At 40.6% G+C, this 12991-nt stretch overlaps 1 protein-coding gene across 1 annotated transcript; it reads left to right on the top strand.

The window, feature by feature from the left end:
- The first annotated feature begins 8139 nt into the window (after positions 1 to 8139).
- Positions 8140 to 11834, top strand: LOC116249868 (AP2-like ethylene-responsive transcription factor BBM2). Its single transcript, XM_031623174.1, has 9 exons — positions 8140 to 8401; positions 8563 to 9199; positions 9325 to 9407; positions 9545 to 9553; positions 9667 to 9755; positions 9938 to 10011; positions 10141 to 10191; positions 10695 to 10771; positions 10873 to 11834. Exons 1-9 carry the CDS (start codon positions 8140 to 8142, stop codon positions 11703 to 11705), a joined length of 2115 nt encoding a protein of 704 aa, XP_031479034.1. The 3' UTR covers positions 11706 to 11834.
- Positions 11835 to 12991: the final 1157 nt, after the last annotated feature.

Below are 12991 nucleotides of genomic sequence, written 5' to 3'. Positions count from 1 at the left end.
ACGTGCGCCACTGGGGCTCAATTTTGTGGTTGTTGCCCGACCAGAAGGGCTGAGTCACGTTCACCCCATGTGTTGCTTGCATGCATGCATAGAGCTGCGTTTCTTGAAATGTCTTGAAGCATGTTCACATGTATCTCTCTTTAAATTTAGAAGCAGCTCGAGGGTTCCACCATTTCACAATGTTTTATATACATATACACATAGGCGACTTTAGCTATCTAGAATTACTCAGCCATCTAAGCAAGGCCGTTCATATGATGCAAATAAATGATTGAAAGAAAAACATAAAGAAAAAAAGTGAGAACTAATACTAGATGACGAACATATCCATCATATTTTTCTCTTTGTTTTTCTTTTAACCATTCATCATGCATTCATCATGTTAAATTGGATGGTCTTGGTTAGATAACTAAGGTGACTTTAAAAGTCAAATCACCATTTAATATATATATATATATATATATATATATATATATATATATATATATATATATATATATATATATATATATAGGATCAACTAACTCTCACTCATTAGATGCGGAGTACATGATGTTCAACGTTCCCAATGAATAAAAATCTTCTCTTTCGTTTAGGTTCTTAGATTGTGACAATTAATAAATGTCATCAAACTTTTAAGCATGCATAAGATGAGAGAAATGCATGTAAAGATGGAAATGACACGGAATCAGTTAGAATGCAGCCTTCATCAAATTCTGCTTAATGAAGTTCGCTATAATTGCATCCAGACTCCAAGTCAGGGTCAGACGTCATGCATTTTAAAACTGAATTCACATTCAACTAGCATAAAATCTGCATTTAAATGTATTGGAACGAATCCTTATTGGATTTGAATCAACTATTAGATATAGATTCAAATTCAAGTTCATTGTACCCGAATACAGAATCCAAACCTGATTAGTAATTGGGATTCAGATTTTTGCACCAGATCTGATTTAACTGTTTTAAGATTGGATGAGTAAGCATATATGTATATGTGAAATAAGGACATCCCAAAATGTGTGGTCAAGATGCTCTGGTCTCCAACAAATAGAAAAATTCTCTTTTGTTTGTGGGGTACTTTCTGCTTCCCAAAGTATCTCACGTATCCCTTATCCTTCAAATGTCTTTTCTAAAAAAAAAAGATGTCACTAAAAGGGCGCCTACTTTTAAGGAAAAGACAAAAACACAATGAAGGAAAAGAAAGGAATTCTTTTAATTAACTTGCGAGTATTCAGCCAGCTCATATTGAACTTCCATCCAAGAGTTGAGTGATTAAGAGGTGGGTGGCTGCTATAATAGCCCTTGTTACATTACTGGCAGTGGTAGATGTAGCCCCACTCAAAGATGGCATACTAGGGCAGAGCCAAGGTAGGGTTCGCATGGGCCATGGCCCCACTTTAATTTAAAAAAAAAATTACATTTCTGGTTCTGCCCCTGTGGCACATTGAGTCCAATTAAGCAGCTTGCAATCTCGATTGGTAGAAGCAACATAACAACATTATAAGGATGTTTGCACATTAAAAATCCTAATAATCAATCCTACCAACAACAACAAAGAAGAATGCCCACATAATTTGGTTGAAATTTTTCTATAGAAAAAGGAAAAGGTGATAGACAGAGAGAGGGAGGCACCAATTTAACAAAAGTATTATATAATTAACAAAAAAAAGGGTGATAAACTATGACCAAAGGGTTCCATTGCCCATGTCCTTCAGCAAGTTTCATTGTTCTTGATTTGAAATTGATAATGTGAGAAACAAAAATCCATCGATAAGTCTCTTGTTATCTGGCCCCTTGAAAGCAAATTACTCTAGATGTTAGGAACTACTAAAACATTCTTCAATTCTAAATCATCATTCATAGTGCTAATTTTTTATCTCCAACATGTGATCTCAAGGGAATTCCCATCCCCTACCATTCAACAGGTGCTAGGCCATGGCCCCACATTGGCCAAGGAAAAAAATACAATTTTTTAATTGCACCATAAATTTTTTGGATTTGAATTCAATTTGGCACTACTCAGATCCAGAGGTTGGACTGTCGGCCCGCCCCTGAAGAAAATCCTGGCCCTGCCCCTACCTATGCCAACATCTAATGTTCTGACAATGCCATTAACAACTACATCCAGGCATGACCCATGGTGCAGCAGATGTGAATTATATATAGTTCATAAATTTGCCTTTCCAATTGGGAAAGGACACAACTTATCCTACAACAGAGTTTAATAACTGCATTGTTGTCGATTTGCTCATTAAATAGAAACAAAATGTACTTTGTGAATCAACATCATGTTTTGCAATTCCATCAATGTGACAAGGTGTGCCAGAACCCTTGCTTGCAGAATATACTCATCTATGGACTTTTGGCCCGCGGTGTGGCCAACAATCTGGCTGTGTATGCTCTTGCTAAGAGAAGAGAGGATCTTATTTATAAGAAGTTGAAACATCTCTCTTGAGCTAACTTGTACTCAGGATCCACCTCCTTGGATTTGATGCCTTTGAACATAAGAGCAGCAAGACAACTTCCGTCAATGAGTCCCATCAGATCATAAGTGATCAGGATGAGCGTAAATTGAAAAGCCCACAAGAAGTAGTTCTACGAGTTGAACTTAATAGAGAGGAAATTTTGCAAGTTGTTGGGTGACTGAAGAATAGAGTGAGAAGCATGCATACTAGATTGAAAAAATGTCTTTGATGGAGAGCTCGATGATGCCATAGTGCTTCAACGGAAGATCCCTTCAAAGCTTTGATACCATACAAGACAATGGATCGAACAAGAGGAAAGAAGGAACACACATATATATGGGGTTCGACAATGAGTGCTTATATCATTGGTGATCTCCTTCTCACTATAACGCAAATATTATAGTCCAAGAATTTGGCCATATTTAACCTCCTTGATTATTAGCATCTTTTGATTGTGCACATCTTGACTTTCTTCTTCCTTGATATCTTCAAAATTTGTATGGTCACATGCCATTGTAGAGATTATACACTTTACATTTTTATCCTTATATCTAATATCCCTATGAAGAAACTTCAATGAGTAGGTTTTCCTCTACCAACCATTGTTGTTTCTAATAGCAGTTACATGATCGTGTTTGCAGAACTATTGAAGATGAGGTGCATGAAATTTGTGCTATCTATGTCGAACTTCTCATTCAAAGCATTGAAAGTAGTCAAAAGTGTTAATCAACTCTATAGATTAGCCACATATGCGCCAATTGGTGTATAGACCAACATCAATTGGTTGCACAATAGCCTTTTCTATTCACAGATCTAGTACCTATGTAGTGGCGAAACTATAAATTTATACCTGAAGGACATTAATAGTTTAAATTTTAAACTTTAAGAAACACCTGCATATCAATATGTAAAAGTTAAAGGTGCATCTCTATATACAAGGGTGGAGCTAGGAATTTTTCATGAAGGAGGCCGAACTATAGTTCCAAAATTTTGATAAGAGCTGAAATATAATTTTTCAAAATTTTTATATAAGATAAATTATTTTTTAAAATTTCCGTGTAACTTAAAAAAAGGGGGGGGGGCAGCGCCCCCTTTGGCTCCGCCCCTCAAAGATATAAATATTGCAATTCATGTAAGCTATGTAGGCAATCGCCCATATCAGCCCACACTTGCCTCTTCTATTGCAGCCAGGATCAACTCAAAATACAAAGGATTGAAGGTGACCTACTAATCTTAGAGATAGAAATTTTGGATTTTGTGTTGGCCTCTTTGGATCAATAGACTGTAACCACTAACTGAGAGGTCTCCACCTATCTTGTGTGGATGAGGTGGTTCCAAAAATCGCAGCTAGAGGGAAGATGAGAACCTTTACTGCTTCCTTCAAACATCCTTAATGTCTATAACCACATCAAACTCCTCATTGCTCCTCAGTTGGCAGGAAGGCCCTTCCATGCAATGTAGGATTTATTGGTAGACGTTTCTTATCTTTTTGGTCTTCTGGATTTGTACACGTTAATTCGTTTTTTGGATTTGTAAATGATGGTACTTGCATTTTGGGTTTTGAAAAATAACTTTACATGTGATATATTGTGAATACTCAATCAAGTGGATCATACTATCATTGAAATTAAACATCAATTAAGAACCAAATTGACTGACTTAACATGCTATTCAATTGAATGAGTTGTAATTGATATAAAATATTTCAAGAAGAATTTGTTTTAAAGAAATAAAGAGAAACATATGTAAACAATAATTAACAAATAAAAAATGAAGTATTTAAAAAAGAAATTAGAAAATAGATTCGTGGCACAAAACCCTAACCCAAGCGGCCAAGTGAGAGAGGCCTAAATGAGTTGAAGTTGTAAGGCAAACCATGGCTAAGAAGCTGGCTTACGTAACTTGTGTTGACACATAACATAAATCCAAATATTCTTCATATGAGTATCGGAGAGGACCTAAGGGTGCATTTCATTACTTCATATTTGAAATCTATAGATCTCATGTGGATTTGACATGACATGCTTTTGCTTACGACAAAAGATCCATGGTAAAATCCATTGTTCATCAAACTAGTGATCTAAGATCCACACTACTTAAAAAGCTTATTTTACTTCTTTGCATCGAAAAAATGTCGGGTTTAAGTTTGAAGCAGGAAAGGTTGGTTCTTAAGTCTATTGTTTTCAGATCTTAATGATCTTAAATCCGATGCTATCAAACACTTCATAAGGGATTTACTTTTTCATCTATGGGATTTTGGTTTACAGCGTGTGAAATTTGAAAAGCAATCCGGATTAATTCTCTAATTCTCAATCCGTATATAAAGTTTTTATTTAACACTCAAACTAATTTATAAATTTTTTAAAAATCATATTCATACGGTTATACTTTTGAGAAAGGAAGAAAAATGTCAGCACTCACTGAGATTAAGATGCAGAAGATCTAGTGTTGCATCGGTATGAAAAAAAAAAAGTGGGGATCGTGTGAGTGGCGGCTGCTAAAGCCAACTTGCACCATGTGCCGGCTTCTGGAGGAGATCGAGTGGGCGGTGGTAATTTCCCTGCATCCCTCGCCCTAAAGAGATAGGGTTACTGCCTCGCTGGTAATTATCATAACTAATAAGAAGAAGAGAGGAAAAAACTTGATGAGTCTTTTATCGTTAAGTTGGTATAATAATACGATTACATTACCGAGGCCATTTATTTTATGGTGTGCAGACGTTTAATAATTTTTAATTCCTCTCTTCCATGTGTTTTTACTATAAACCATCTTTGATTCCTTCATTGACGGTCAAAAACACAGTGTTCCATGCACTTATGCTCTCCCTCTCATATTCACGCCAAGAATGGATGGGTACTCATTTTTTTTTAATTAAATAAACTGCGACCGTACATTCATCCCCAAAAAGATAAAGGGGGGAGGAGAGAGAGAGAGAAAGAGGGAAGACTGTGTATGTGTGGAAAGTGAAAAGTTGTGTGTAATTCCTTGTAAACCCAAGGGATTCTGATTGTGATATATTATTGCAGGCTGTCTCAGAAAATTGAGAATGAAATCAAAACTCAGAACCCGGAAGACATGGGTTATGTCCTCCAACCAGGGTGCAGGTATCTCCATCTCCACCGCAGCGATATTTTTCTCTCCTCCCTCCCACTTTTTTTTTTTTTTAGGTGGGCAGTTTGAATTTTTCTTCTTTTCTTCCTTCTTCAGCATTGTCATCAGCCGCTTCTCTCTCTGCCATTAATCTCGTTGAACACTAACGGGTTCCTAAACTCAGCAGCTGCTGATCAAAGAAAGAACGATTAATGGTTTCTGGTTTTTTATCTGGTTGGCGTTCTAATATCGGATACGATTCTGCCTGCTTCGATCATGCGAAAAACCGTTTTCTAAACCTTTGTGCCGATTTTTTTCGTTTCTACCTTCCCATTCTAAACGCATGCCTTTTGGCATTTCATGGCAAGCAACGAGTTTATTTCTCGACTCCATCTGGTCATTTCCACATGACCGAATGCGTTCATGCAAGATTCTGTTTCATTTAAAATTTTTCGCTCTTACTTGTCGATGTCAATCATCCGCACATGAACACGCCAGCGTATCTTTGTTTTTGTAACCACGTATCTTTATTCTCTCCTCCAATTATATAAGTTATAATTTGAAATGAATATGTTGAAAGAAATAAATCAACTCTGCAGCAGCAGCAGCAGAACCAGGAGCAGCAGTAACGGCAGAGAGAGGCTTCCTTTTTCCCCATTATACAAGCAACTTTACACAAATTGTCAGCTTTGTGTGGCAGATAAAAAGAAAGGGAGGTTAGCCCGGATGGCTCGGGGGTAGATTGATGATTAGTTTCAGGAGCAGGAGGAAGATGAAGAAACAATATTATAGTAATGAATAAATAAAATAAAATACATGTTATAAAGGCGGAAATGGCCGAGTGGAATGGGGGTTTCTTCTGGAAACGTTGAAGGGGAAGAAGGGGGGTGACTACCACCCACAACACCCAATGAATTTTAGAGAGAGGAGATTCGGAAAAACAACCCCCCCCCCTGACATGAAAAGACACATGCACAACTAGTAAGAGGAGGCAATGCGTGTGCCCTTTTGTCACTCCATGTCAGGCTGCTCCTTCAACAGGTGTTTAGAGAGAGAAAGTGACTTTGAGAGAGGGGGGAGGGGTCTGATCTCTATCTAGTTTACAATCGACAGGCCTGAACAGCGGGTCAAGGAGACACCACTTTAGCAGGGGCTAGCTAGGTGATGGCGGTGGAAGGGTGCCCTACTGGTGGCTGATGCCCGGCCTCCATGTTTTTGTCCGGCAGGTTTTGAATCCCACAGAAGACTGATGATTGACAGGCTCGGCCGCTGAACCCCTGACACCAGTCAGTTTATATGTTGCATGAAGTTGAGGCGATCTCAGTCCCAATTATTCTTTCCTTCTTTTTAATGGAAATTTGGCAACTGATACAAATGGTACTGCTATATATCTGTTTAAAAGCAAATCCTAGTTGGTCCCTTTCATTGGACCCCGCTTCGGTTTCTGCAGGCTTGAACGCGGGCTACTTGGTCCAACCATGTCAGGCACCCACATGGTCCAGTGGACCTGGAGAAGGGTCCAAGTGGGCTAGCTCCGTGTAGTTTTTTGATGGCCCGCGGGTCAGCAAAGTGGTGTTTTAGCTTCCTGATGAGACAAGAATATCTGGGTATCTGCTGGTTCTTTTTTACGTTCAAAAGCTTGTCTACAACGTAAACTTCACATGCTTCTTCGGGTGAAACCCATTCTAGTTGCAATTTAATCTGGAGTGCCTGTATTTGACCTAGAGTGCATCAATCCATACTCTTCTTGTCATTCACGCTACATGCAGATCACAAATAATGTATCAGAAAAGCAACAGTTTCATTATTTTATGGGAGTGATGGATTAGAAAAATAGCTAGTGGGAGATGCACGTCCAGTGAGTGACTAGCTCTATTTGGTGCAGGATCCACGGCATTTGATATTTTTATGCAAAGCCACGAGTCGACGCCATTGATTAGGTCTAGTTTGAACATTGAGGTTGAAGTTTTGCCAGCAGTAACCTTAGTTCGAACCTTATGTTAACTTGGATCCTTTACTGACTGATCATCTGCAGCTTGCATTGCATGTTGGCATCTTTAACATTATGAGTTGCTTATATTAGGGTTTCAAATCATGATGGAAAGCTCACATTCTTAGAGGTGTACCCTAGCAAAAAAAGGATAGCATATTTCTTATCCAAGCCCAGGTCAAGTCATTTGGAATGTCAAAGGGGAGGGTCCATCAGGATGAATATTATATTTATTTGAATGAGAGAGACTGAAGGAGAGAGAGAAAGAGAGAGTGAGCATATAAATGGTGAAGGCCTAATACGTATTCATTCTTTCTTTACCCTATTTTCTTGTCTTGAACTCCAAAAGATGCAGAGTTGAGCGAAGGCTTGCTCCAACACAGCCTCCGGTGTTATCCTTTGGAGGAATCTCATCTTCTTCTGCTTTTGCCATCATGGCCGCTCACTGTATCAGGTTTTGTCTCACAGGCAGTAACTAAAAAGATCCCTCCTCCTGAACCCTCAGAAGAGAGTAGATAGAGAAGAAGAAGGAGGAAGAGAAGAAAGCAGTTGGCTAGCTAGCTTGCCCCATCATCGCTCCAGTCTCCAGAAATGTCCTCTTCCATCAACAACTGGCTGGCCTTCTCCCTCTCACCGCAGCAGCTTCCCACAGACGGCCTCTCTCAACCCCCACAGCACCCTCAACGACTCATCTCCGGCGATTCTTCCGGCATGGATTTTGGTGCTGCTGATGATATGTCGGGCGAGGTTTCCGGTGACTGCTTCAACATGTCTACTGACACTGCTGCCGCTCCCTCCATGCACAACCCCTTTGGTATTTTGGAAGCTCTCAATAGGAGCCACCAACCTCATGGTCTCTCTCTCTCTCTCTCTCTCTCTCTCTAAGTATCCTTTCTCACACACTGATTCCATAACTAGCAGTCTCCAAGCACAAGAGAGAAAACTGTATGAGTATGAGTTTCAACAAGAGAACTTGTCTCTTTCTCTCTCTTATTTGCTGTATCTGGTTTGCAGAGTGGAATACCGCAAATGCTTTTAAATCAATGGAAAGCATGCCCCTTGTCGGTGGGAGCAGAACCACCAATACCGATGCACCTAAGTTGGAGGACTTCCTGGGTGGTAGTAGCAGCGGTGCCGGAGCGGACCCCATGTACTCCGGCGCCGCGCATACATTCGGGAACGGCGCCGAACCGAAGATATCCGGCTGCGACGCTTTGACTTCCGGCTCCTATGAGCAGAATTCAGGTGACTACATGTTCTCCGACTGCTCACTGCAACTTCCAGCCACCGCCGGCGGAAACAATTCGATCGGCTTGTCAATGATCAAGTCATGGTTGAGAAACCAACCTGCACCGATGGACACCAAAAGCAGCGCCTGCAGCAGCAGTGCCGGCGCCACCAACACTACATCTCCGGCAACTGGGAACATTCCCAACATGCAAACGTTGTCGCTGTCGATGAGCACCGGATCGCAGTCGAGCTCGCCGGCGCCGGTTCGCACCGCCAGTGGCGGTGGAGGAGGTGCCGAGAGCTCGTCGTCGGAGAACAGGCAAAGGGGTTTGGATAGCCAAACTGGTGCAATAGAGCCGGTTCCCCGGAAGTCCATTGACACGTTTGGGCAGAGGACCTCCATATACCGTGGTGTTACCAGGTTTTTTTTTTTTTTTTAACTCCAATACGAGATTTCAGGATGAAGGAAAATAGTCTCTTTCTGGGTTATCACCTACTTCATCTTCTTTATTGATTTTATTCTTGTTCTTAATGCTCCTATTATAGGCATAGATGGACTGGGAGATATGAAGCACATCTCTGGGATAATAGTTGCAGGAGGGAAGGACAGACTCGCAAGGGAAGACAGGGTAAAGGAAGCTTAGTTTCTGATTTCTTTGATAAATATCCGTCATTTCTATTCATTGGGTATCTGTTTTCTAACCTTGTTGCTCTCTCTTTTCCTTATTCTGCAACATGGGTATGTTTCGGCTTAAAATCACTGCAGTTTATCTTGGTAAGCAAAACTACTTCAGACCGTATATGGTTTTGTATTTGACAGAAATCAAACCGCTACAGTTTATCCTTTCTCAATATCTTTTCTAACTTTTGTTCGTGTTGTTGGATCAGGCGGCTATGATAAGGAAGAGAAAGCAGCAAGAGCGTACGATTTAGCTGCACTCAAATACTGGGGAACAACTACAACAACAAACTTCCCGGTTAGCTACCACTTCCTAGTGTAGATTCATAATCTTGTGTGGTGCCCTTCCCGTTTATTATTTTGAAAAAAGGGAACGACCTTTCACATTATCTAGAAAAAATAATTGCTTTTGTGCATTTAAGCACTTGGGTTTTCCTGGGAATTGAAGATCTCACTTATCTCTTTTGCTGTTTCTTTCAGATAAGTAATTATGAGAAGGAGCTAGAGGAGATGAAGCACATGACTAGGCAGGAATATGTTGCATCTTTAAGGAGGTATGCATGATACGCACATATATTCGTTCTCTTGAAACAGTTTTAAAGCTGCATCTGTTTGAATACACATTCAACTCAGAAGTATATATATGCGTTGTTAACGATGTTATCCATCTCTGAGAAATGCAGGAAAAGCAGTGGTTTTTCACGAGGTGCCTCGATTTATCGAGGAGTTACAAGGTAATAGATATTAGATGAGTTGTCTGAAGATTAGTGTATTCATTTTGAAGTATTAATTTAACATGAATTTATCAGCTAGTTTCTCAGTGATTCTTAGTCAAGTTTTTTCTTCTATAGCGACTCATATTTCGACAAAAAAATCCTCTCAATAGCCATTTCGGACACATAATGATTAAGCGAGTTATATTTTTGTCATATTTCTATAAGAAGTTCGCTGACCCTGATTTTAGATCTAACATCCAATTCCAAAAAATATTCCATAACTCTATGCGAGATCATTTTTTCTGATTACTTTTCACAGTTCAGGTTGAATCTGTAAAGAAATAAAATGTTTCTGTCTGCCCGTGGAAGAATGGTGACTATATACGACTGTTCCAGCGGAACCTGATCTGACAGAGGGCCATTAAATTATTTCCTCCTTTTGTTTTCCATTTGGACATTGCACAACTTCGCTCACTGATGCATCACATTTTATATGATCAAAAAACAACTCCTTTGTGCAGGCACCATCAGCATGGAAGGTGGCAGGCAAGGATAGGAAGAGTTGCCGGTAACAAAGACCTTTACTTGGGAACTTTCAGTAAGTGAATCGAGATTCTGATTGATGTAACGCCTCCATTGCCTATCTCTCTCTTTCTTTCTCTCTCTCTCGCGCTCTAATGGTTTATGATATACTGTCAGGTACTCAGGAGGAAGCTGCAGAGGCATATGACATTGCTGCAATAAAATTCAGGGGTCTGAATGCAGTTACTAATTTCGACATGAGCAGGTATGATGTGAAAAGCATCCTCGAGAGCAGCACGCTTCCCATCGGCGGAGCGGCCAAGCGCCTGAAAGAGGCGGAGTCTTCTGAAACGAGCGTCGACGGCCGGAGGACCGACTCGGACAACCTCTCCTCCAACATCGCCGACGCCATGGCCGGCTACCCTTCTCACCATGGCTGGCCCATCATAGCGTTCCAGCAGCCCCAGCCACTCAGCCAGCAGCACTACCCTTTTCTTCACCAACAAAGGAACTGGTGCAAGCAAGAGCAAGACAACCCCATGCAAGACATTCAGCAACTCCACATGAGCGGCACCCACAATTTCCTTCAGCCTTCATCTGTCATCCATAATCTCATGAGCCTGCAGGACTCCTCTTCCCTGGATCAAGGCTCGAGTTCAGGCGTCAACTACCAGGGCGTCGTCAACGGTGGCCTCGTTCTTCCGTTGAATCCGATGATGGCTGATCATAATCAAGCAGCTGGTTTTGGCGATGGTGATATCAAGAAGATGGGGAGTTCCAGTTATGACAATATACTGCAGGTGGATCCATATTCTAGCAGAAACATGTATTATCTTTCCCAGCAGCAGGCAGCAAGCCTCACTAAACCAGGCAGCAGCAGCACCAGCAACTATGATCAGGACTCAAACTGCAACAATTGGGCACCAAATTCAGTTCAACAGATGGCGCCAAGATCAAACCTTTCAGTATGTCATGGAGCTCCTATTTTTACAGTCTGGAGTGACACATGATTCTTAGGGTATGGTATCCAGCTTTACAGAGAGAATACAAGGTATATGAATATATAAAAAGAGAGAAAGAGAAAAAAGAAAAAGAGAGAAGAAAGAGTGAAAAATGAAATACATATATATAGATGACTAGACACACCCAACTTAAATTCTGATTTGCTCAATCTCGCCCATTTTAATTTTGCTTTTCCCTTTTTGCTTTCTGTTCAAAGGAAGGTTGGCTTTTTGACTTGGATGGAATTGGTTACTGAAGTTCTTTATGGCTGGTGGGAACATTTTGGATCTCATTTTGCTGTGGTTTTGGGGACTTCAGCTTTGATGGGTATACTTCCCTTTAACATGTAACACCCGGCTCTCGGCTCTTTTTTGTAAATTTCAATAAGAATGAATCATACAGGAAGTAAATTTTGGTTTCTCACATGTCATCTTGTGAGACCATGATCATAGACTTTGTTTGTTCTTGAGTGCACATATTCTTTTTGCTGGCCGTGCATGCATTGTCTGTTCAAGATTCCGTTGTGTACTTCGATTTGGCTTCTTGCACCAGCTTCGTTCTTGGAGGTGTAACAGGCCCTGTGGATGCATGTGCAGACTCCTGCTCCTGTGCGCGTGCTTGTTTACTTGTGTTTTCATGTAAGAGAGAGAGAGATCCTAGAATGAGTTGACCAGTGGGCTTGACATATTCTTTGCCGGTTCTGTTCTAATCGATCCATAAACTTATTAACAATTTACTTTTCTTGTGTGGGTGCTACTCCCTTAGGAAGCGAAGAATGAGGGTGTCCGATTGAGCTAGAAAGTTGTTCGCTTCTCACCTAGACTCCGACGCAGCCTAGGACCAAGAAAAATGAATGAACCTTTGAGCCGCTTTTCTAGATGATGGGCTGTTAACCTCTTACTCAACCGAAATAGTAAACTTCTCTCCTTTGAAAAACTCAGTTTGGTTCCTATGCATGAGTCCACAAAGCCCGAACCAACCTTGGTTCACCAATATCAGTTCTTCCGAGCACAAGCGCACATTGTAGAGATGCTTTATACTTGAAGCATGCAATCTCAATTAGTCAATTGACCCAATACTGCCACCTAAACGTACAGCCACCTAAGAGGGTCAAGCTAGCTGCAAAATTAGCAAGGTTAAGATGGCTGTTTCTTTCAGGATTCGATCTGCGGACGACCACTTCTATGCCCTAACTTTTAACATTATGAAGAGCAATTTTTAATTTGTTATTGGCGTTTTCAAATCTGATCAAGCCAAAGCGTAAATTTAGCCTTGAAACTGCACCAAACAGTCT

Source organism: Nymphaea colorata, chromosome 3, assembly GCF_008831285.2.
Source record: "Nymphaea colorata isolate Beijing-Zhang1983 chromosome 3, ASM883128v2, whole genome shotgun sequence".
Classification (NCBI taxonomy): domain Eukaryota; kingdom Viridiplantae; phylum Streptophyta; class Magnoliopsida; order Nymphaeales; family Nymphaeaceae; genus Nymphaea; species Nymphaea colorata.
This window is presented reverse-complemented; position numbering and strand designations above follow the sequence as displayed.

What these genes read in the sequence shown, in the direction of transcription:
- LOC116249868 (XM_031623174.1), top strand. Translation starts at nt 8,140, where the DNA reads ATGTCCTCTTCCATCAACAACTGGCTGGCCTTCTCCCTCTCACCGCAG. An exon ending in ATTTATCGAGGAGTTACAAG is followed by an intron (nt 10,192 to 10,694) that starts GTAATAGATATT and finishes TCCTTTGTGCAG; the next exon opens with GCACCATCAGCATGGAAGGT. An exon ending in CCTTTACTTGGGAACTTTCA is followed by an intron (nt 10,772 to 10,872) that starts GTAAGTGAATCG and finishes ATATACTGTCAG; the next exon opens with GTACTCAGGAGGAAGCTGCA.